General features: G+C 42.1%; 1 protein-coding gene across 2 annotated transcripts in view; it reads right to left on the minus strand.

Moving 5' to 3' along the window:
- Nucleotides 1-16,092: 16,092 nt before the first annotated feature.
- LOC144595752 (protein mono-ADP-ribosyltransferase PARP14-like) overlaps nucleotides 16,093-24,744 on the minus strand; it is a 59,729-nt gene continuing 51,077 nt past the window's right edge. For both annotated transcript variants that reach the window (XM_078403355.1, XM_078403354.1), the window contains exons 21-22: nucleotides 19,355-19,529; nucleotides 16,093-17,225 (exon numbers count right to left, since the gene is read on the minus strand). In XM_078403355.1, the coding sequence (XP_078259481.1) occupies nucleotides 16,921-17,225; nucleotides 19,355-19,529 (480 nt within the window). In that variant the 3' untranslated portion in view covers nucleotides 16,093-16,920. The remainder of the gene's footprint in view (nucleotides 17,226-19,354; nucleotides 19,530-24,744) is intronic.

Raw genomic sequence — 24,744 nt, forward strand, 5'->3', positions numbered from 1 at the left:
TGCCTTTTTTCTTATTGTCTTTGATCCTCTATCCATTTTAAGGGACTCCTATTACTCTTAGCTACTCTCTCTTATGCAATGTACTGTAATTGTAAAAATGTCAAACTTGATTTTGATATCCCTTACATTTCTTTCTATACCTGTTTTTTGTAGCTCCTACAATGTTTAGTCCCTATTCACACTTTGTATCTTAGTCCAAAGGACCTTTGCTAGATTTGGCCTTTGTTATTCTAATTTTTCTTTTGTTTTATATTGTCATTTTCCATTTAGGCATACATGATTCTGTTTTATTGAGCAATTCAAGCTCTTTCCCTAAGGGGTAGAAACTGGATTTATTTCAAGTCAATCTTTTCCTGACCACTTCCCGCTGTATTGCAGTGATTCTATCCAGTTGCAGATTTTCCCAGGCTGATATGTTTTATAATGGGCTGTCTCCTTCTTATTCCATGGGACTCAGCCAAATAAAAATCTAGAATTTTAGCAGCGATAAAAAAAATTCACTTAAGAGCACTACATTAAACATAATCATGTGATGAAGTCTATTGAATAAATATTCACACAACTGCTGGGTTGTTAACAACATCTGGCACATTAAATATTGCTTGCTCTCTTGTTGGTTCCAGGGCTTAAAACCCTTAACACAGTCCAAAATTATAATGTTTCCAAAAATACTCAATCTGCATGAATGTTCAAATCCATCAAGGAAACAAGCCAGGAGACACAAACTTACATTAAAAAATATATATAAATCAATGTCTGATTTCTGGATTTATGCAAACAACTACATTATAAGGACCACTCAGGCTTTTTAAACCAGTTCTTATTAGAGTTGTCTATCCCTTACAACTTTGCAATTATATTCTTTCCCCGTAATGAAGTAATTTCATCTTTAATCACTGAAATTATTCTCTTTATCATTTTCATCACAATAATCTTTGTAATAACAACATAACCAAAGAAAAATAATAAAATATAACCAAAGAAAGACAAACCGCTGGAGTAACTCAGTGGGTCAGGCAGCATTTCTGGAGAACATGAATAGGTCAAAAACCGAAACGCCACCTATCCATGTTCTTCAGAGATGCTGCCTGATCCGCAGATTTACTCCAGCATTTTCTAAGTTTTTTTCTCTATCATTTACACCACCGTAAGAATTTCTGGTACACCTTATAACTTACCATATTCAATTTTCAGTCCTGACTGACTTGCAGTAATCAATGACACGGGCAGAACAAGAAGATATTAGGACAGATAAGCAAAAGTTTCAAGAAAGAAGTGGACACTAAAGATTACTTTTATGGGAGGAGGGGTAGCTCGAGCGGTTCAGAGAGGGAATTCCAGACAACTACTAGCACTGGGATGATTGAAGTCACATCTATGCAAAGATCTGCAGAAAACTGTAAAAGTGGAAGAGTGGAGGGGTCTCAGTGATAGAGAAGACCGAGAGGCAATTGAAACAAATATGAGAACTTTAGTCTGACCGGCTGAGCTACTCAAGCACTTTATGTCTTTTTTAAAAATATAAACCAGCATCTGCAGTACCTTGTGTCTTCTGAGAATTTTAATAGTGAAACTGTTGCCAGGCTAGGATTAGCAAACTGGCAGGTAAATTGAATTTGAAACAAGCAGGCACTTATTAAAGTTTACAAGGATACAGTTTTGTCAGGAAGGCATAAATTCATGGCAGAGGTTTATCAATGGATGCTGATCCCAGAGTGGAGGCGAATGATAATATGGAGGCAGACATGCCCAGTTTTTGTGCAATGGTCAGAAGCTCAACTTCTGGTCAGATGTGACAACAAGTTTTGAATAGCCTAATTCAGGCTCAAACTGACTAGAGAAAGGTTGAAAACTGGACTCAAGGGAAAGAAACAGCTACAATAATGGTGTAGGAAGGAACTGCAGATGCTGGATTAAACTGAAGATAGACATAAAAAGCTGGAGTAACTCTGCAGGACAGGAGCATTCGTCCTTCTTAGGGTGGGCACCTACGGATGTCGAACCGGATGGCATCACCCTGCTACAGCTGAATGTGGAAGGCCTCACCAAGGCGAAGACCGCCATCATTGAACATCTGCTACGGACCCACAAAGTCACTGCAATCCTGCTCCAAGAGACTCACAAAAGTGACAGCTCCCATCTGAAGATCCCTGGTTATACCCCAGCTGCCCACACTGAGAGTGACACCCACGGGACTGCCACTTTTGTCTACAGTGCCTGGAGGCCATTACATAACTTCTGCTGCCTCAAACGCAAGAAGACGAAAATGCCAATAAAAAGTCAAAGAACAATTTCCAGCCCTTAACCTCTGCAAGAAAAGTGGAAAATCATATTACAAGTATAAATTTAAACATACTAATATATTATTAATAATAATTTCAGGTGCAAAATATTTGTTGTTAGATTGTTTGCTTCTTATACTGCATTGACACTAATGCAAGAGGTAACTGAGTGTACCTGTGGGGGGTGCATAAATTGAACTCAAATGCAGCATCTTTCATAAGAAATCTATATATTTTTACATCTCCCATTTACAGATGGAAATGTCCAAAATAACAGAATAAATCACAACCATGTACTCTATTGTGTCAACATCCATAATCCATTTATTCAAAGGTGACAGGATTATTTGGAACACTTACAATGCATTCAGAAAGTATTCAGACTCCTTCACTTTTTCCACATTTTGCTACGTTACAGCCTTAATTTTAAATGGGTTACATTCATTTTTTTAATCATCAATCTACACACAATACCCCATAATAAAAAAGCAAAAACGGATGTTTAGAATTTTTTTCAAAGTAATTAAAAAGAAATAACTGAAATCTCACATTTACATAAGTATTCAGACCCTTTGCTATGACAGTCAAAATTGAGCTTGTGTTCATCCTGTTTCCATTGATTATCCTTGAGATGTTTCTACAACTTGATTGGAGTCCACCAGTGGTAAATTAAATTGATAGGATTTGGAAAGGCACACAGTTGACAGTGCGTGTCAGAGCAAAAACCAAGCCATGAAGATGAAGGATTTGTCCAGAGATCTCCATGTCAGGATTGTGTTGAGACACAGATCTGGGGAAGGGTATAAAACAATTTCTGCAATGTTGCAGGTCCTGAAGACCACAGTGGCCTCTGTCAATCTTAAATGGAAGAACTTTGGAACCACCAGGACTCTTCACGGAGCTGGCTGCCCAGCCAAACTGAGCAATCGGAGGAGAAGGGAGGTGACCAAGAACCTGATGGTCACTCTGACAGAGGTCCAGAGTTCCTCTGTGAAGATGGGAGAACCTTCCAGAAGGACAACTATATCTGCAGCACTCCACCAATCAGGCCTTTATGGTAGAATAGCCAGACGGAAGCCACTCTTCAGTAAAAGGCACATGACAGCCCGCTTGGAGTTTGCCAAAAGGCACCTAAGGAACTCTCAGACCATGAGAAATAAGATTCTCTGGTCTGATGAAATCAAGATTGAACTCTTTGGCCTGAATGCCAAGTGGCACCGCTCATCACCTGGCCAAATACCATACCTACAGTGAAGCATGGTGGTGGCAGCATCATGCTGTGGGGATGTTTTTCAGCGGCAGGAACTGGGAGACTAGTCAGGATCTAGGGAAAGATGAACAGAGCAAAGTACAGAGAGATCCTTGATGAAAACCTGCTCCAGAGCATTCTGGACCTCAGACGGGGGCGGAGGTTCACCTTCCAACAGGACAACGACCCTCAGCACACAGCCAAGACAACGTAGGAGTGGCTTCGTGACAAGTCAGTGAACGTCCTTGAGTGGCCCATCCAGAGCCCGGACTTGAACCCGATCGAACATCTCTGGAGGGACCTGAAAATAGCTGTGCATCGACGCTCCCCATCCAACCTGACAGAGGTTGAGAGGATCTGCAGGAGAAGAATGGGAGAAATTACCCAAATACAGGTGTTGATAAGGTTGTAGCGTCATACCCAAGAGGACTTGAGGCTGTAATCGCTGCCAAAGGTGCCTCAACAAAGTACTGAGTAAAGGGTCTGAATACTTATGTAAATGTGATATTTCAGTTATTTCTTTTTAATTACTTTGCAAAAATTTCTAAACACCTGTTTTTGCTTTTTTATTATGGGGTATTGTGTGTAGATTGAAAAAGATTTAAGATTGCAACAGACAAAATCAATTTGCCCACCCTTTATTAAATGCCACGAACTTCCAGTTAAAAGAGAAAGCCTTTAACTTGGTTTAGTTTAGTTTGGAGATACAGTGTGGAAACAGGCACTTGGCCCACCAAGTCCGCGCCGACCTGTAATCCCCACGCGCTAACATTATCCTACACATACTGGGGACACCAAAGCCAATTAACCTACCATCCTGAATGTCTTTGGAGTGTGGGAGGAAACCGGAGCTTCCGGAGAAGACCCACGCCGTTCACGGGGCGAACGTACAAACTCCATACAGACAGCAGCCGCAGTCAGGATCGAACCCGGGTCTCTGGCGCTGTAAGGCAGCAATTCTACATCTGCGCTACCGTGCCGACTGGCTTACCAATTCTATTTGGCATTCTCCTTTCAAGTATTATCCATCCGGTGGTGTCTGAGGTGGGGGTACTCCGTGTAGCAAGTGTGAATGATCAATGATGTTTGCTGCGCATCAATACTTTACAACAAAGCTCATCAATATTAGGCAATGTCTGTATGGTAGAGAAACAATGGATGTTTCAGGTCTGTGACTGTGACCTTTCATCTCAGCTTGGAATGAAGGAGATGGGGGGGAGTCCAGAACCAGAAGCAGTGGAAGCCAATTCACTGGATGTTTTCAAGAGAGAGTTAGATTTAGCTCTTAGGGCTAACGGAATCAAGGGATATGGGGGGAAGCAGGAACTTTTGGATGATCAGCCATGATCATATTGAATGGCGGTGCTGGCTCGAAGGGCCGAATGGCCTACTCCTGCACCTATTTTCCATGTTTTCAGTGGGAGGGAAATGGAGGAAGAATGTGTAGAACTGAAGGAGAGCCTGTGATGGGACAAATTGAAATGGCTTAATGGGCAGCCAGCAGCACATTAAGCTACTAAGCCTGAGTAATGAGTTGTCAAGGGTAAAGTGGTGAGATTTGCCCAATAGGTTACACATATGCATCTAGGATAAGGCAAACAAATCAGAAAATGGTTAAAAAAAAACTAACCTAAGCAAGTCAAACAGCATCTTTGAAAGAGAAACAGTTAAGATTTCAGATGAAAAAACTTCTTCAGATCTGAAAAAAAGAAAACAAGTTTGTACATTTAGCAGTGAAATATGTGTGAAACCAAAATAATTTCCCTGATAAAGGGAACACATGTGGCAGATGGGTAGAGTACAATGGCAGTGTAATTTGTGGCAGATGTACTGGCATACTCAGCGAGCAAGACGCATGTGAGACAGAGGCAGAAAACGATAAAATAATGGGAGGTGAAAATGGTTGTGATATAGACAGGAAGAAAAAGCATGTCGTCTAAAGTTAGAGAATTTATTGTTAAGCCCAAAAGGCTACAACATGCTTGACAATAGCTCTTCACTTTCTGTGGCTGGAACTTAAACCTATAAATGAGTGCACGGTGGTGAGTCAGAGAGTCATACATCATCGATAACGGGCCTGTCAGCCAAATGTGTCCACACCGACCTCAATATACCCTCTAAGCTCGGTACATTTACCTGTGTTTAAACCATATCCATCTAAAAATTTTCTATCCATGTACCTGTTCAAATTACTATTAAATGTTGTTATTGTACCTTCCTCGACTACCTCTGGATGCTGACTGTGTAAAGGAGGCTGGAATGTGACATTGTCCTTCCTGTCTGTAATTTCAATTGATTGTTCTCCACAGCAGCAATCAAAACAGCCCTGTGGCATAGAGTCATAGAGTGAACAAGTGTGGAAACAGGCCCTTTGGCCTAACTTGCCCACACTGTCCAACATGTCCCAGCTACATTAGTCCCACCTGCCCGTGTTTGGTTCATATCCCACCAAACCTGTCCTATCCATGTGCCTGTCTAATTGTTTCTTAAATGTTGTAATAGTCCCTGGCTCAACTACCTCTTCTGGCAGCTCGTTCCATATACCCACCATCCTTTGTGTGTAAAAGTTACCCCTCAGATTCTTATTAAATCTTTTCCCCTTCACCTTAAACCAATGTCCTCTGGTCCTCAATTCACCTTCTCTGGGCAAGAGACTCTGTGCATCTGCCCAATCTCTTCCTCTTGTGATTTTATACTCCTCAATAAGAGCACTCCTCAACCTCCTGCGCTCTAAGGAATAGAGTCCCAGCCTACTTAAACTCTCCCTATAGCTCAGACCCTCTAGTCCTGGCAACATTCTTGTAAATCTTCTCTGTACCCTTTCTAGCTGCACACCACTGGAATTTAGAAGACTGAGGGGGGATCTTATAGAAACATATAAAATTCTGAAGGGGTTGGAGAGGCTAGATGCGGGAAGATTGTTCCCGATGTTGGGGGAGTCCAGAACCAGGGGTCACAGCTTAAGGATAAGGGGGAAGTCTTTTAGGACCGAGATGAGAAAACATTTCTTCACACAGAGAGTGGTGAGTCTGTGGAATTCTCTGCCACAGAAGGTAGTTGAGGCCAGTTCATTGGCTATATTTAAGAGGGAGTTAGATGTGGCCCTTTTTGCTAAAGGGATCAGGGGGTATGGAGAGAAGGCAGGTACAGGCTACTGAGCTGGATGATCAGCCATGATCATATTGAATGGCGGTGCAGGCTCGAAGGGCCGAATGGCCTACTCCTGCATCTATTTTCTATGTTTCTATGTTTCTACCACCTTTCCTATAACATGTTGCCCAGAACTGAACGCAGTACTCTAAATGCGGTCTCACTAACATCTTATACAACTGCAACATGACCTCCCTGTGGTCTGTAAGTCTTTCCTTTGTCACTTACTATCTACTCTTGCAAGCAAATGGCAAAGAGAGATGGGGAAGAAAAAATATATTGTGAGGGATGAAAATCTTTAAATGACTCAGGACAATGCTTAGTTTTTGAGCATATTAAAACACGTCTGTCAAAATCCCAAATACACTTTGATTATTGAACATTGAACAATGGATGGTGTTGTTGAATGTTGATGTTGCATTGTGGAGCAAAAGAACACAGTCATGCAGATTTTTTTCCCCAAAAATTAGCATTTATTGTAGTTTGCCAGTTTATCCTTCTGCAATAAAATGAGTTAATCGTATCATTTCTCACTTACCAGAATAATTTTTACCAGCTGGTCTCATATTTTGGCCAAGCACAAATTACATTAGTTTGTGTTTCATTCAGAACTACTCAACCTTTCCTGATGACCAAAAGGTCACTCTGCAGGAGAGCTAGCTGGAGCTCGGGGGCAGACTTCAAGGATATCGATAGGAAAGTTGGATCTTGAGGATCTGGGCCAAACTTTAGAGGTGCCTCTGAAGAAAAAAATCATTGTCATATCCTGATAGTAATCAGCAGTGCTTCAAGAACAATTATTTTGAAAATATTAACGGAAGCCATTTTGCCTACAGCAAGATCCTAGAAATGACAAATGGTATGTAAATGAATATAGTCCTCAAGATAAAAGGACACACTTTTAGAAAGATGAGGAGGAATTTCTTTAGTCAGACGGTGTGAATCTGTGTAATTAAAAGCTACAGATGGCTGTGGAGGTCAAGTCATTGGGTATATTTAAAGTGGAGATTGACAGGTTCTTGATTAATAAGAATGTCAAAGGTTACAGGGAGAAGGCAGGAAAATAGGGGTGAGAGGGAAAGATAGATCAGTCATGATTGACTGATGTAGACGTGATGGGCCGAATGGTCTAATTCTCCACCTATGACTTATGAACTATGAACTTATGAAATGACTCGGATAGGAATGTAGGTGCTCTGATCATTAAGTTTGTTGATGACATAAAACTAGTTGGAGACATGGATGGCGAAGAAGGAATCACTAGGTTTGTAGTGGGCCACAGATCTGCTGGAAGGTTGGGCAGAGATGTAGCACAAAAAAATAATCCAGACAAGTGTGAGGTAATTCACTTTTGGAAATCAAACTCTGGTAAATAGAGTAAATTACAGGGATCATAGCAATGTGAATCTACGAAGTGTTCTTGGGTGCAAGTTCATAGATTCCTGAAAGTGGCAATCAAAGATACTAGAGGAACAAGATAGACCACTCGACCCTAAAAACCGTAGTATGTCATTGCGCCATTTTAGTAGGCAGAAACTTGCAGAAACATTTAAAAAGAAAAATAGTAAAAACCTGTGAATTGATAGATGAGATATATTCTGCATTTTAATAGTATCATCACACATACTGTTCCCCCAAAACACTGATTACACTGCGAGAGGCATAACAGACGGCAGGTTTTGCCTACTAAAATGGCGGACGTTACGCTCCTTTGCGTACTACACTTCAGTATAGGCGATTTCAACGGAGTGGTCCATCTTGTTCCTCTGGTATCTTTGGTGGCAATTCAGGTGGATAGGGAAGTGAAAAAAGGGAATTTAATAAGTTGAGAATGCTTGCCTTCATAGGCCAAGATATGGAGTACAAGAGTTAGGTTGGCATTTTGCAATTGTACAAAACACTCATTAGACCATATTTAGAATATTGTGTACATATCTGGTCACATCTAAATGCAGGAAGGATTTGGTAGTAATAGTGAGCGTATAGAAGAAACTCACCAGGACATTGCCTCAAATGGAGGGCTGAAGTTAGAAGCAGAAATTAAATAACCTGAGTTTATTCTCACTGGAAAGTAGGTGGCTGAGTGGTGACCATATAGTCGTCTATGAAATGATGAGAAGCATAGATAGGATATACAGTTAGTATTTTTTTCCAGGATTTGGAATTTACAGGGCACAAGTTTGAGTGAGAGGGGATCCTTTAAAGGAGATGTGAGCAGAAGGTTTTACACACAGAGGATGGTCTAGACCGAGCTGCCAGAGGTGGCGGCAGAGATGATATAATTACAATGTTTAATAGTGGTTTGGACAGATACTTGGATAAGGAAGGTATAGAGAGATGTGGGCATAAGGCAGCCAGATGGCATTAGGGCAGAGTGACCTTATGGTCAGCATAGATGAAGTGGGCCATAAGTGGGCATGGTGTTAGCCAATAACATTAACTTGTGTATTTTGTATTGTAACAATCTACATGCTAATGTTATTGGCTAACATTCTCATTCTATAAACAACGAGAGAGCGGTCCTGACCAACCATCTACCTCATTGGAGACCCTCGGATTACCTTTAGTTGGACCTTATTGGACTTTATCTTGCACTAAATATTATTCCCTTTATCCTGCACCTTTACACTGTGGACAGCTCGATTGTAATCATGTATAGTCTTTCCTCTGACTGGTTAGCACGCAATAAAAAAGCTTTTCGCTGTACCTCAGTACACGAGACAAACTAAACTCTATCTAAAATGAGGCTGTCAGCAATACAGATGACATTGTCTATTAATTGTTGATGCCTGAGGAAAGAATGTGAGCCAATGGAAGAAAATATTAATATCCTTTCTTACTTAATTTTGATTGGAATTGAACAAGGTAATGAAAGGGTGTATGGATGTGACAATTGGCATCTCTCATTGACCAGGTGCAGAAGAGGTTCGTGGGAATCGGCAAAGTATGATTAGACGCATTAGCTCTTGTCGAGGAATGTGTTGAAGGGTGGATGGTAAATGTAAACATGAAGTAGTAGACGGAGATAAGGAAGCTTGTTTCTCTCAGCAGTGTTACAGTAGACCACCCGCGCCCCCTACCGCTAGTAGCATAGATATGTTACTGTAAATGGGGGGCTTATGATTGGCTCAGAGAGGGGAGGGTGGCACGGCCCACCTAAAAGGTGAGATAGAACAATGTCAAGATGTCCTTGTATTGTGTTTGACTTGTACGAACCATCTGTTGTTGAATAAGATAGATATAAACAAAAAAATGTTATGACTAATGAAATAATTGGTACCCATGTAGGAGATAGTATATTTTCGTAAGGTTGTATCTAACAAAAAACAAAAGTTGTTTACTGTACAGTATAACTGTCAGCTAATTCTGCTGTGAAGTCAGAGAACTGGCGAGCCGTTTACTGCCGCCATCTCTCCATATCATGCAATAAAGTCTCTTGAAGCAAACCTGCGAAGTCTGTTACTTTTCATTTTCCTTTAATTTCCCTCTAAATTAATTTCTTCCACAGTCTCCTTTTCTTTCTAATTATACTGAGATCCTCTATATCTACTTGAAGTTTGTGACATCATTGGATATATACTCTTTGTTTGTTCGTGCAGAGGCATGGAATAGAAGACCAGAGATATTATGCTAAACCTATTTAGCTCCTTGGTGGTGTACTGTGCAGAGTGTACAGTCCTGATCACACGAGGAGCACCAGAAAGGGAAGAAAGAGGGATTTATCAGAATGTTATCAAGGCAGAATTATGTGAGGGGAAACATGTTTTATTTTCTTTGAAACGAAGGAGAGTGAGTTAGAATGAGTCTAAAGAAGGGTCCTAACCCGAAATGTCACCCATCCTTTTTTTTTAACCAGAGATGCTGCCTGATCCGTTGAGTTACTCCAGCACATTGTGTCTATCTTTGATATACACCACCATCTGCAGATCTTTGTTTCTACAAGAGTGGGGAAGGAATTAATTGAAATATCTTCTTCTTCTTGCGTTTGAGGCAGCAGAAATCACATAACGCCCTCCAGGCGCTGTAGCCAGTGCAATGTGCTGTTGTCGAGGGCCGTGAGGTCTACCCCTCCACCAGGGGGATGGTGGACAGTGCAGTCAAAAATACAGTGCTGCACTGTTTGCTGGTCTGCTCCACACACGCAGGCTGCTGATGAACGCAACCCCCAACGATGCATGTTGGCGTTGAACCGGCCGACCCCTGTGCGGAGCCGGTTCAGCGCGACCCACTCTTTGCGGGGCATGTCCGTGCCGGGTGGGGCTGTTGTGTTCGGTGCGACAGTGAATTGAGGAGGTGGCGATGTCTATTCCCAGCTGGTTCTCCATGCTCCTAGTATGTTGAAACCGGAGCCACAGAGGGTCGCTACATGACAGGAGAAAGGGTGACGAGATGACAGGCGTTGAGGTTCTAGTTGCTGTGAATCCTGGGCGAGGTGGTGCAAAGGATGTTTGGCGTCCGATGGGGCCTTGCACACCAGCCTATGAGTGAAGAACTCTCTGCGAAGCTTGGCGGGTGCGATACCTGCGAGCACCGGCAGGAGATCCGTCGGAGTAGGGCGTAGGCAGCCAGTGATGATCCGCATGGTGTCGTTGAGGGTGGCGTCTAGCTTGTTAGTATGAGCGCTGCAGCACCATGCTGGGGCGGCGTACTCAGCGGCACGTTTTACACAAGTGCAAGAGCACTGGTTCGAAGAGTAGATGTCCTGGCGCCCCATGACGATCCGGCCAAGCAACGCAGGAGGTTGTTCCGTGCCGAAGCTTTAGCACGGAGAGCTTCAAGGTGTTGCTTGTAGGTCAGCTGCCGATCTAGTTTCACCCCGAGATATGTAGGAAATGGGTTGTAGGGTAGGGGTGACCCATTGAAGGTGACGATTAGGTGGCGTTGAGCTTCCTTGGTGGTTTTTGCAATACTCCCTTAGAAGTGAGGTAGCAGGCTGGCAGGCAGATTCCATTGTAGCGTGCAAAGGAGAGTTGGATAAGTGTTTGAAAAGTAAGAATTTGTGAAGCTATTTCAAAGAAAATGGGCAATGGAAGTAGGTGGATTAATATTTTTACATATATTTGCACAGAGCCATTATACATTGAATGGTCTCCTGTCATGCTGAAACCATTTTATGATTTCATGAATAGCTTGGGGACATAGAGTGTATGAGTAATGGCACTTCTTGAACTCTCTGCCTGAGGGGGGTCTGGCTGCATGTGTAAGACTAATTGAACAACCATAACTCATGTGGTTCTGGACCAAGAGCTTGGAAGTGTTTTTGACTAAAGTTTATTCTTAGGCTAGCATGGTCAGGCTGGAGTCAATACACTCAGTTTGTGCTATGTATTTCTATAAGTCCACAATCCAGTCATTTCTGATGATGACCACTTCAATGCACATTCACTCAATTGTTTAAATGAGATTTGAACTCATAAGTAAATTACAAAGAACATGGGAAAGTACAGCAAAGGAACAGGCCATTCTGCCAACAATGCCTGTGCTGAACATGATGCCAAAGTAAATTAATCTAATTCGCCTGCATGTAATCTCATTCGCATGCATCTATTCCATTCACACCCATGTGCCTATCTAATAAACTCTTAAATGCTGCTTTCGTATGTGCCTCTGCTGGCAGCTCATTCCAGGTATCCACCACCATCTGTGTAGAAATCTTGTCTTGCCCATCTTCTTTCTAGTTTGCCCCTCTTACCATAAAGCAAAATGAGTTTTATGAGGATTATGTGTGTCTTTCCCTCCCAAGAAATATTGTGACCAGATATAAACTCATTTTGAGGTCCATTTCTTCAAATACACAAATGGCAGTTGCAATGGTTTTACTAACATTTACAAGTACTACAGTTTCAGTAGTTTTACAATACGTAAAAGCTTTTATCTTTGCTGAATAGTAATAATTTGCAGAATTACTGGAATATAGTGTACCCTGTCCAGCTGGCCCCTCTCCTAATTCCTCAGTACAACCGATGTACTCAATACAATGTTTTATAATTTTGTTGGTCATCAGTTTTTTGAACACTCACATCATTGGCAATGCTTATTCATATATGAATCATCTTTACTAAGAATTTTAAGCTGAGACACAGCGCCTTGCACAGAACATTTGGTTTTAGTTTATTGTTTAAAGGAACATCTTTTGTTTAAAGAAACGTTTTCTTTTAGAAGTACCAAACAAGTTGTATGTCAAATTGAAATGCTTCAGGTGTTTAGTGCTTATTCTTGCTATGGAGGGCGTGCAGCGTAGGTTCACTAGGTTAATTCCCGGAATGGCGGGACTGTCGTATGTTGAAAGGCTGGAGCGATTGGGCTTGTATACACTGGAATTTAGAAGGATGAGGGGGGATCTTATTGAAACATATAAGATAATTAGGGGATTGGACACATTAGAGGCAGGAAACATGTTCCCAATGTTGGGGGAGTCCAGAACAAGGGGCCACAGTTTAAGAATAAGGGGTAGGCCATTTAGAACGGAGATGAGGAAGAACTTTTTCAGTCAGAGAGTGGTGAAGGTGTGGAATTCTCTGCCTCAGAAGGCAGTGGAGGCCAGTTCGTTGGATGCTTTCAAGAGAGAGCTGGATAGAGCTCTTAAGGATAGCGGAGTGAGGGGGTATGGGGAGAAGGCAGGAACGGGGTACTGATTGAGAGTGATCAGCCATGATCGCATTGAATGGCGGTGCTGGCTCGAAGGGCTGAATGGCCTACTCCTGCACCTATTGTCTATAACTTTCTCTCCCTTAGTCTGGGACATTTTTTGTCAGGGAAATATTAAAATGTATAACTTAGGAGGCAATGAATGAACATTTTGAAATCTTCAGTTGATCAGATTAATTTAAGGTAAAGTGATAACAGTAAACAATAGACAATAGGTGCAGGAGTAGGCCATTCGGCCCTTCGAGCCAGCACCACCATTCAATGTGATCATGGCTGATCATTCTCAATCAGTACCCCGTTCCTGCTTTCTCCCCATACCCTCTGACTCCTCTATCCTTAAGAGCTCTATCTAGCTCTCTCTTGAATGTATTCTGAGAATTGGCCTCCGAGGCAGAGAATTCCACAGATTCACAACTCTCTGACTGAAAAAGTTTTTCCTCATCTCTGTTCTAAATGGCCTACCCCTTATTCTTAAACTGTGGCCCCTGGTTCTGGACTCCAGGACTTAATCATATCATATCATATCATATATATACAGCCGGAAACAGGCCTTTTCGGCCCACCAAGTCCGTGCCGCCCAGCGATCCCCGTACATTAACACTATCCTACACCCACTAGGGACAATATTTACATTTACCCAGCCAATTAACCTACATACCTGTACGTCTTTGGAGTGTGGGAGGAAACCGAAGATCTCGGAGAAAACCCACGCAGGTCACGGGGAGAACGTACAAACTCCTTACAGTGCAGCACCCGTAGTCAGGATCGAACCTGAGTCTCCGGCGCTGCATTCGCTGTAAAGCAGCAACTCTACCGCTGCGCTACCGTGCCGCCCATGACTAAATAATCATGACTAAATACTTTCAACAGTATCTTTCTGATCAGATATTTTAACTATTTATTACTCTACTGATGCTGCATGGCCTGATGAATATTTCTGGCAATTTCTGGTTTAATTTTACATTTTCGGTATCTGTACCTTTTTCTTTTTTGCTTATCTGTAAAGACTAAAGTTTTGGCTGATGAACCCAGAATGTTTTTTTTGAAGTAATGATCAAGAGAACATTAAAGGATTTATGTATGTAGTCTTTGATCATCCCAGAAAAAAAAATGTTAGCAGAAGTTGAAGCTCATGGGATTCAAGGCAATTTAATGACCTTGGAAGCAAGCAAGTTACCACTGTGGAGTAAATAAGCAGGTACTCAGCTTGGATAGATGCAATAGGTAGAGAGAGAGTGGTAAAACCATATGGTATGCTTGCTTTCATAGTTCAGGGCATTGAGTATAAGAGTCAGGAAGTCATGATGCAGATTTATAGGACTTTGGTTAGGCCATATTTGGAGTGTAGCGTGCAATTCTGGTCACTCCATTACAAGAAGGATGTGCAGGCTAATGCATAGGGTGTAGAGGAGGTTCACTAGAATGATGCTTTGATTAGGGGGTATTCGCTAGAGGGAGGGGTCAAGTAAAGAGCGTTCACGTTGCGGCCCTGTTTCCACCAATCTTTCCACCACTCCGCACAAGAAACCATTGTATGCAGATGCTGAGAAGTGTGTTCAGCTCTGGCGGAACAATTTCTAATCTTGTGATGTGGACTCGATAAGAAGCTAGAGGGAGAGGTGGGACAGACTTGGATGGCTTTCTCTGGAATGCCAGAGGTTGCAGGGAGACCTGATAGAAATGATGAGAGGTATAGTTAGGGTACAGTCAATCTTTAATTCCCAGGATGGAAAAATCAAATGCTAGGGAGCATAGCTTTAAGGTGAGTGGCAAAGTTTACAGATGATGTGTGGGGCAATTAAAAAAAAAAAACAGATGGTGATGAGTGCCTGGTAGGTGCTGCTGGGAGTTGCTCAATATCTCAGGGCACTACTTTGAATCGGCCAGGCAGCATCTCTAGAGAAAAATAGGTGACATTTTGAGTCAAAATCCTTCTTCTCTCAGTCTGAAGTGTCTCGCACGGAACCATCATTTATTACGCTACAAAACAATTTTTCCACTCTGTATTTTCCATTTTGCTCCACCTCTTGCATTTGAGTTTGACTATGATCGTATTTATGTATAGTATTATTTGATCTGATAGCACACAAAACAAAGCTTTTCACTACACCTCAGGACTCGTGACAATAAACCTAAACCGTTTAAAGAGTTTTTTTTTTTTTTTTTTTAAATATGAAAAAAAAGTTTAAAAAAGTTAAAAGTTAATGTGAATGAAGACAACATTGGTGCATGCGCCATTTCCAAAACTATCTCCAATAAAACCTTTCCTCCACCCATATCTGGAACGGATCTATATCCTGCTGTATTATTTGACAGCCTCCTTCCCTGTCTGCACCTCCACCAATTTCTGTCTCATCTGCAAACTTACTGGCCATCTTATCTGCATTTTCATCTGTCATATATAGTTTATATCTGTTGCGATATATATATGTCTGTGGATCTCTGTGGAACACCACCAGTTATAGACATACAGTCAGAATGATTCCTAGAGAAGACAGGGAGTAGTGGTAGAAGGGTAAGTGTTTGAACCTAAGAAATCAAGTAAAGTTGCTCCAATCTTTTATCGATTTCTTTCAGCCCCTCAAACTCTCCAGAGTTGTTCTCCGCTATTTCAGGGGTTTATTTTTTGTGTCTTCATCCACAATAACAGAGTATTTCTATATTATTCCTACAATTCCTTAGGCTAGGGTATAATTTCTCTGTCTGGAAGGGGTCTGCATTAAACTTTGTCAAATCTTTAGTGCAAATATGACAAGTACAATACACAGATTTAGATTTTATTGAATATTCATACAAACAAACGACCTTAATAATGTTCATAATGGCATATTATCCCTGATACGTAGCAGCAGAGCAAATTTCCAACACTGGAGGATAACATGGAGCCGAATCAGTCTGTGTTGCTTAGAAAACAACACTATCTGACATTATAGTACTAGATTCATTAACCCTGCAAGCCACACAGCTTCAAGAGCAACATTGCTTAATACAGAGTTTGAATGAACCCTGAGTGAAAGTTTCAACTGCCCCAAACATTTTATCAATCCCTTTAAGTTTCTGTCCCTTTGTTTTTGACCCTTCCACCATGGGAGACAGATTCTTCCTACATATCCTTTCTAGGGCACTCATAATTTTATACATTCATTGCATTTCCAAATTACAAGCCTACTTTGCATTACAATTTGCCTTGGGAAAGAGTCGGTGTGAGAATATTGCTTAGTCCTAGAAATCAAAATCACCAGAGCATGATACTTCAAAGATGAAGGCAAATCCCCAATTGCTCTCCCTCCCCCACCAACCCCAACCACCCAGAGTTTAAATTGGGGCTTTAATTTGCTTCAATATAAATCTTCATTATTTAATGTTATAATAAATATTTTTAGCATGATTGCAAAAGGAGACATTCTTTCTTATCTTCTCTAACTATCTGATGGCGCATTAGTTTGGACGTTAGTGCATTGTGCTTCACGAGCCTGCACAGAACAAATCATTAATGGCAGTACTGCAACACGTAGAATGCTGGATAAACTAGCTGTAAGAAAAAGAAAATGAAAGCGCTGTATCAAATTGATTGCAGCAAAATAGGCTGCTTCAGATGCTTCCTGTTGTTGCAAAGGTTATCAAGTATTCTGGATATGCCCCATCATCACAAAAAATAACAAAAATAGTGGGCTTTCTCAAATCATTTACTGCGCAGTCACACAGGTCAGTTGGATCTCCATGTGTGCTTACTGGTGTTGGCTCCAGCATGTTGTCCGTTCCAAGACATTTACTCCCGGTGATCACTCGTGCCTGATAGATGTATTTGCATTTGTCGGTGTCAGGAGTGGAGTAGGTGTTCTTGCATGAATAAGAAGCTTTCAAGGCAAAGTAAGTTCCTTTTCCATACGTAGTGGCTGGTAGGAAATGGAAAATTAATAGATTATAGTTAATATCATTGCTTCAATTGAGAATGGTTGATTGAAAACATGTAAAAATGTAAAAGTGATTGTAATAAACAGGAGCTCCAACATTACAACATATTTTTCAAACAGATTTTCATCCCAGCCCCATTTTGATTTAGGTTGTGTTACAATAGACTATAGACAATAGGTGCAGGAGTAGGCCATTCGGCCCTTCGAGCCAGCACCGCCATTCAATGTGATCATGGCTGATCATTCTCAATCAGTACCCCGTTCCTGCTTTCTCCCCATACCCCCTGACTCCGCTATCCTTAAGAGCTCTATCTAGCTCTCTCTTGAATGCATTCAGAGAATTGGCCTCCACTGCTTTCCGAGGCAGAGAATTCCACAGATTCACAACTCTCTGACTGAAAATGTTTTTTAGATTTCCTTAACCCTACAACTGTTCACATACCGAGCTTTTCACGACTATGTTAATCTATACTCTAAAATAGTGGCCCTGATCGTGTCTCTCTCTATTCAACAGTTTGGGGCAGAATTACTGGATAATAGCAAAGATAGACACAAAATGCTGGAGTAACTCAGCTGGCCAGGTAGTATCTTTGGTGAAAAAGGCTAGGTAATGTTTTGGGTCAGGACCCTTCTTCATATCACCATACCCAAATTACAAAGGAGGAGATGCGAGCAGTCTCAAGTTGGGCAAATTCCCAGGGCCTGACTAAGTGTATCCTTTGACACTGTGGAAAACTAGGGAATAAATTGTTGAGGCCTTGGAAAAGATATTTGCATTATCTATAGCCACAGGAGAGGTACCGGAAGACTGGTGGGTGGCTAATATTGTACCTTTATTTTTAAAAGGGCTGCAAGGACTAGCCAGGGAACAATAAGCCAGTGAGCCTGATATCAGTAGGAAGGAACTGCAGATGCTAGTTCAAACCAAAGATAGACACAAAAAGCTGAAGTAACTCAGCAGGACAGGTAGCATCGCTGGAGAGAAGGAATGGGTGACGTTTCGGGTTGAGACCCTTCTTCCGAATGGTTAGGGATTAGGAAGATGGAAGATGATGTAGAGAGATAAAGAACAATGAATGAAAGATATGCAAATAAGTAACAATGATAAAATAAACAGGCCATTGTTAGCTGTTTGTTGGGTGACAACGAGAAGCTGGTGCGACGTGGGTGGGGGAGGGATAGAGAGAGAGAGAGAGAAGGAATGCTAGGGCTACCTGAAGTTAGAGAAATCATTATTCATACCACTGGGCTGTAAGATGCCCAAGCAAAATATGAGATGCTGTTCCTCCAATTTGCGTTTAGCCTCACTCTGACAATGGTCCCCGCCCCCACCCAAGTCGCACTAGCTTCTTGTTTTCACCCACACAGCTAACAATGGCCTATTTCCTTTATCATTGCATTTCTGTGCATATCTTTCATTCGTTGCTCTTTATCTCTCTACAATCATCATCGTCTAGATCTCGTTTCCCTTATCCTGAACCAGTCTGAAGAAGGGTCTCATCCCAATACATCACCCATTCCTTCTCTGCAGAGGTGCTGCCTGTCCCACTGAGTTACGCCAGCTTCTTGTATCTGTGTCGGGGAAGTTACCGGAAATGAGTAGGGTTTTTTTTTGCAAACAAAAAAGGTGCATTTAAGCACGATTAAACTTATGTATAACTTGGGAGATATTGTAATAATGACTCCCCCCCCCCAAAGAGATGCTGGTATGCTGTACCAGCAAGAACTCTTACAGAAAACCACTGGTGGAATGGATTCTGAGGAATCCAATCTACCAGCATTTGAATCGGCAAGGACTGTTTAGGGATAGTCAGCAAAGCTTTGTATGTGGGAAAACAATACTCTTAAATTTGATGGAGTGTTTAGAGGAGATCACAGAAGAGGATTGGCAAGGACAGCAGAGTATATGGACTTTAGTAAGGCCTTTGACAAGGTCCTGCATGTTAAGCTGGACTGGAAGGTTAGATCTCAAAGGATCCAGTAAGGGGTTTGAGTATAGTTGGGATGCCATGTTGCAGTTGGACAAGATAATGGCGAGGTCTGATCCCCTATCCCATCCATGGAAGGTCCTACAATGGACCCGAGGCATCACTTAAGATTTGGCAGCTTACCATTTCTTCCACAAAAGCTTCTGTTGAAACCAGTCTTATTCACTTTATGGAGAATTTCCTTGGTAGTTCCATGGTAAAGAATTTGCTCAATGTTTGCACCAGGAATCTTTCTTTCCACCGTTTTCTTTCTGATGGAATAACTTTGCCAAAGTTTGAGATTCTGGATCCTTTCAATCTAGATGAAACATGTAAACAGCATTAATTTCGAAAGTAGAAACGGACCAAGTTTTGCAATTAGCAGTATTCAATCACATGCATTTTTTATCAAGAATTAATGAATCTCAATAGACACAAAAAGTAACCATTTTGGACCTGAGATTCTCAATTGAACTGTTTGTTGAAAACAGAATTGCACACTGGGTTAGAGCCGCAGAGATATACAGAATGAAACAGACCTTTCAGCCCAACTTATCCATGCTGACCAGGTTACATAATCAACTCAGTTACCTGGATTATATCCCTCCAAACATTTCCTATCCACGCACCTGACATAATGACGTTTAAATATTGTAATTGTAGCCCCGCTATCACTTTCTCTGCAGCTCATTCCATGTACATATCACCGTTTATTAAAATGTTTGTCCCTCGAGTCCCTTTTAAATCTTTCCCCTCTCATCTTAAATGAAGGCCCTGTAATTTTAGACTTCCTACTCTGGGGAAAAGATTGTGGCTATTCACTTTATGTACGTTCCTCCTTATTTTATATACCTCTATAAGGTTACCCCTCAATCTCCTGCCCTCAAGGGAAAAAAGGACCCAGCCTATCCTTATCACTTGAACTACCCCAGACCCAGTAACATCTTTGTAAGTTTATTTTCACCCTTTCCAATTTAAAGACATCCTTCCTAAGGAAGGGTAACCTGAACAGCATATAATACTCTAAATATAGTATCACCAATATCTTGTGACATGTTAAAGTTGCTAATGTTTATGTAGACAATGACTTGTGTACTGCCCTCATTATTCTTCTTGGTCACCTCTTAAAAAAAAAAATCTCAATCACATTGATGATACACATTTTCCACACTAAAGTCATGCTGACTATCCCTTCTCAGATCTTGCCTTTCCAAATGCATGCATGTCCTGTCTCTCATAATCCCCTCCCACCTCACTGGACTGTAATCTTTGGGCTTTTCCTTGCAGCCTTTCTTCAACAAAGGCACAACATTAGCCAACCTTCCTTTTTTGGCATCTCTCCCGTGGCTATCATTGAGCCAAATATCCCTGCCAGCGGCCCTGCAATTTCTTCCCCAGCTTTCCACAATGTTCTGGGATACACTGGAAAAGCTTGTGGATAAATAGGTTTTAAGATGCAGAGAAAGGTGGGAGGGTAGGATAAATTGTAAAAACAAAAATGGGCATAGAAATTCATCTCAGCGCCAGTGCTAAACCGATTTGCAACATTTCATTGTACTCTGCTTCTTAAATATGGTACCATTGACCACATTTCAAAACCAGATTAAAATGAATATCCATACAGGAAGCATGGTGGAAAGAGGTACAATCAAGGCAGCTGTGGGTGTGAATAGATCTGTAGTCAATAGACAATAGGTGCAGGAGGAGGCCATTCGGCCCTTCGAGCCAGCACCGCCATTCAATGTGATCATGGCTGATCAATCTCAATCAGTACCCCATTCCTGCCTTCTCCCCATACCCCCATGACTCCGCTATCCTTAAGAGCTCTATCCAGCTCTCTCTTGAATGCATTCAGAGAATTGGGCTCCACTGCCTTCTGAGGCAGAGAATTCCACAGATTCACAACTCTCTGACTGAAAAAGTTTTTCCTCATCTCAGTTCTAAATGGCCTACCCCTTATTCTTAAACTGTGGGCCCTTGTTCTGGACTCCCCCAACATTGGGAACATGTTTCCTGCCTCTAACGTGTCCAACCCCTTAATAATCTTATACGTGGACACATACGACACGGCAGTAGAGTTGCTATCTTACAGCGCCAGAGACCTGGGTTCGATCCTGACTGTGGGTGCTGTCTGTATGGAATTTGTACATTCTCCCTGTGATCGCGTGGGGTTTCTCCGGGTGCTCCGGTTTCCTCCCACACTCCAAAGGCATACAGGTTTGTAGGTTAATTGGCTTCGGTAAAGATTGCAAATTATCCCTAGTGTGTAGGATAGTGATCGTGAACGGGTCGATCACTGGTCGGCACAGACTTGGTGGGCCGAAGGGCCTGTTTCTGCACTGTATCTCTAAACCAAACAGATTACCAACCAATCTCTGAAATATGGATTAAGTCAAAAGCGAATGGAAGAGTTGAAAGTCCACATAGAAAGGTGAAAGCAGTATTCTAAAATACTCTTTCTATTCGTGTAATGGACTGCCACATTATAGATCTCATCCCAGACGTCTGGGGCTGAACTGACGTACACAACCTCTGGAGAGCTGACACATAAACTGAACTTTCCCCGTCACCTTGTTGCAGTCTGCACATCCATAGTGATTCACCGTCTCATATACTGTGCCAAGGTTGCAGCTCATGGATGCAGGTGATAAACATGGTGACACAGGATTTTTTCAAACTGATTCAAACATTAGTCTAGTTTAGTTGAGAGATACAGTGCGGAAACAGGCCCTTTGGCCCAATTCGTCCAGGCCGACCAGCGATCCCCATACACTGGCACTATCCTACACACTGGGAACAAATTTACAAATTGTTTTACCGAAGCCAATTGACCGACAAACCTGTAAGTCTTTGGAGTGTGGAGGAAACCGGAACACCCGGAGAAAACCAAGCAGTCACGGGGAGCACGTGCAAACTCCGTACAGTCAGGATTGAATCTGGGTCTCTGGCGCTGTAAGGCAGCAACTCTACCGATGTGCCACTGACTGTGCTAATGCTGCACCACTCCGCTAATTAAATCTGGCAAGGAAGTTTTGTTTCATGTGTTTGAAATGAGAATCTGTGATCGTTACACAAAGATTATTAAAGGGCAAATAGTCAGAATCTTTGCCCCCCCCCCCAATGATGGAAATATCAAATACTAAAAGGCAGAGCTTAAGGTGAGAAAGACAACATTTAAATGAAATGTGCACAGTACATTTTGTTTTACACACAGAATGCCTGGAATGTGCTGCTGAGGGTGGTGGTAGAAGCATACAATAGTGTAATTGAAGAGACACTTGGATTGGCACATAGATATGTGGGGAATGGAGGGATATCGATTATGTGCAAGTAGATAAGAGTTGGTCTTCGCATCATGTTCAGCACGGACATTGTGGGCTGAAGGGCATGTTCCTGTGCTCTTCTGTTTTATGTTCCATAATAAAATAAGTGGGCCACTAAAATGAGGTCATTTGAAACATTTGGGTCTTGTAAGGCAAAAGTGATTGGGAGATGAGCGGGCAGTGGGATGCGAGACATTGGATTTGATTCGACGATACCATTATCTTCAATGATCTGCAAACCACTCAGGGCCAATAGTCAAGTGTTGAAGGTAGACACAAAATGCTGGAGTAACTCAGCGGGCCAGGCAGCATCTCTGGAGAGAAGGAATGGGTGACCTTTCGGGTCGAGACCCTTCTTCAGAATAGTCGAGTGTTGACTTGGGCCATGAGGCAGCACTTTCCTCTTCAAATAAAGGAGCCAACAGGTATGGTGGGGGCCTCTGCTCAGGCAATATGGTGCTTGAAAATTACTTTACTAATGCAACTAGATTCTTTTTTTTTTTTGCAATGTATCAGGATATGCTTAAATAGCTGTAGGTATGTGCAAGTTACAAAATCTGCATGTATGGTGGAGAGGTGGTAAATGTTCGAGCATTGTAGATGGGTTTTGCAGAGTCACTGTCCTTGATTATAAGTCATTAAACCTTTTGCAGCATTGGGAACAAGTCTCTGCAGCAATATTATTTGGGAGTGATCTCACTGGCCACTTGTTAAAGACATTTGTTCAGTGGATAGAAAAACTTTAGAGGGATACGAGCCAAACATGGACAGGTGGGACTGGCATGGATGGGCAAGTTGGGCCAAAGGGTCTGTTTCAGTGCTACATGACTCATTTCACTTGCTCCCACCAACAACTCATGTCTACTGATCGTGGCTTCAAGTGTGCCAATTGTCACTCTGGGAATTCTCCTCCTAACTCCAGTCTTGAAATGCCCTGTTCTCCTTTCGTTTAGTTTAGAGATAAAGCGTGGAATCAGGCCTATCGGGCCCACCGAGTCTGGGCCAACCAATTATCACCTATACACAAGTTCTATCCTACACACTGGGGACAATTTACAGAAGTCAATTAACCTACACGTCTCTGGATCTGACACCGTCACAGGGAGAACATACAAACTCTATACAGACAGCACCTGCAGTCAGGATCGAACCTGGGTCTCTGGCGCTGTAAAACAGCAACTCTACTGCTGAGCCACTGTGCTGCCCAACTCTACCACTGCCCTCTTCTCTATTTGTTCATATGAGTGCTCCTCATGCTATCTTCAGACTTTCTATAACGCTCCAGTCAGTGACTGCTGCACCTTTAAATGGAGCCAATCTGATATAATCAGAACTGAAAATAAACTGTTAATGGCTGGTATGATAAAACGATGATGAGCCAATTCATAATTCCTAAAGCTAACCCTGTGGATATTATGTGTAGGAAGGAACTGCAGATGCTGGTTTAAACCGAAGATAGACACAAAAAGCTGGAGTAACTCAGCGGACAGGCAGCATCTTTGGCGAGAAGGAATGGGTGGCATTTCCGGTCGAGACCCTTCTACCCTTCTTCAGTCTGAAGAAGGGTCTCGATTCAAAACGTCACCCATTCCTTCTCTCCCGAGATGCTGCCTGTCCGCTGAGTTACTCCAGCTTTTTGTGTCCATCTCCAGTGGATATTATTAAAGAACATGAAGAAACCACAGATAAACTAGCAACAGAGGGTCAAAGTGAAATTCTGGTTAATCCATGAAGACCATGACCAGTTGACATAAGGGAAGTATGGGTGAGACTTTGTACACACCGGCACCATTGCAGAGCTCCAAGGAGATGAACAGATCTATGATATGATTATTAAATCTACTATAGGAATACATGTATAAAATGTTCTTTTGACTTTTCCTTTAAAAGAGGGAAGTGGTGGACTATAGTTGGTTACGAAAGTACAAAGGTGACAATTAAACACAGTGACATGTGGTCGACTGTTCAATTTAATAGTGGTATGGGTTAGAGCCAAATTAGCCAAACTAATTTGGGCAGCACAGTGACGCAGCGGTAGAGTTGCTGCATTACAGCGCCAGAGACCCGGGTTCGATTCTAATTATGGGCGCTGTCTGTACAGAGTTTGCACGTTCTCCCTGTGACTGCATGGGTTTTCTCTGGATGCTCGGTTTCCTCCAACGTTCCAAAGACATGCAGGTGTGTAGGTTAATTGCCCTCCGCAAATTTCCC

Source organism: Rhinoraja longicauda, chromosome 8 (genome assembly GCF_053455715.1).
Source record: "Rhinoraja longicauda isolate Sanriku21f chromosome 8, sRhiLon1.1, whole genome shotgun sequence".
NCBI classification, from domain to species: Eukaryota; Metazoa; Chordata; class Chondrichthyes; order Rajiformes; family Arhynchobatidae; genus Rhinoraja; species Rhinoraja longicauda.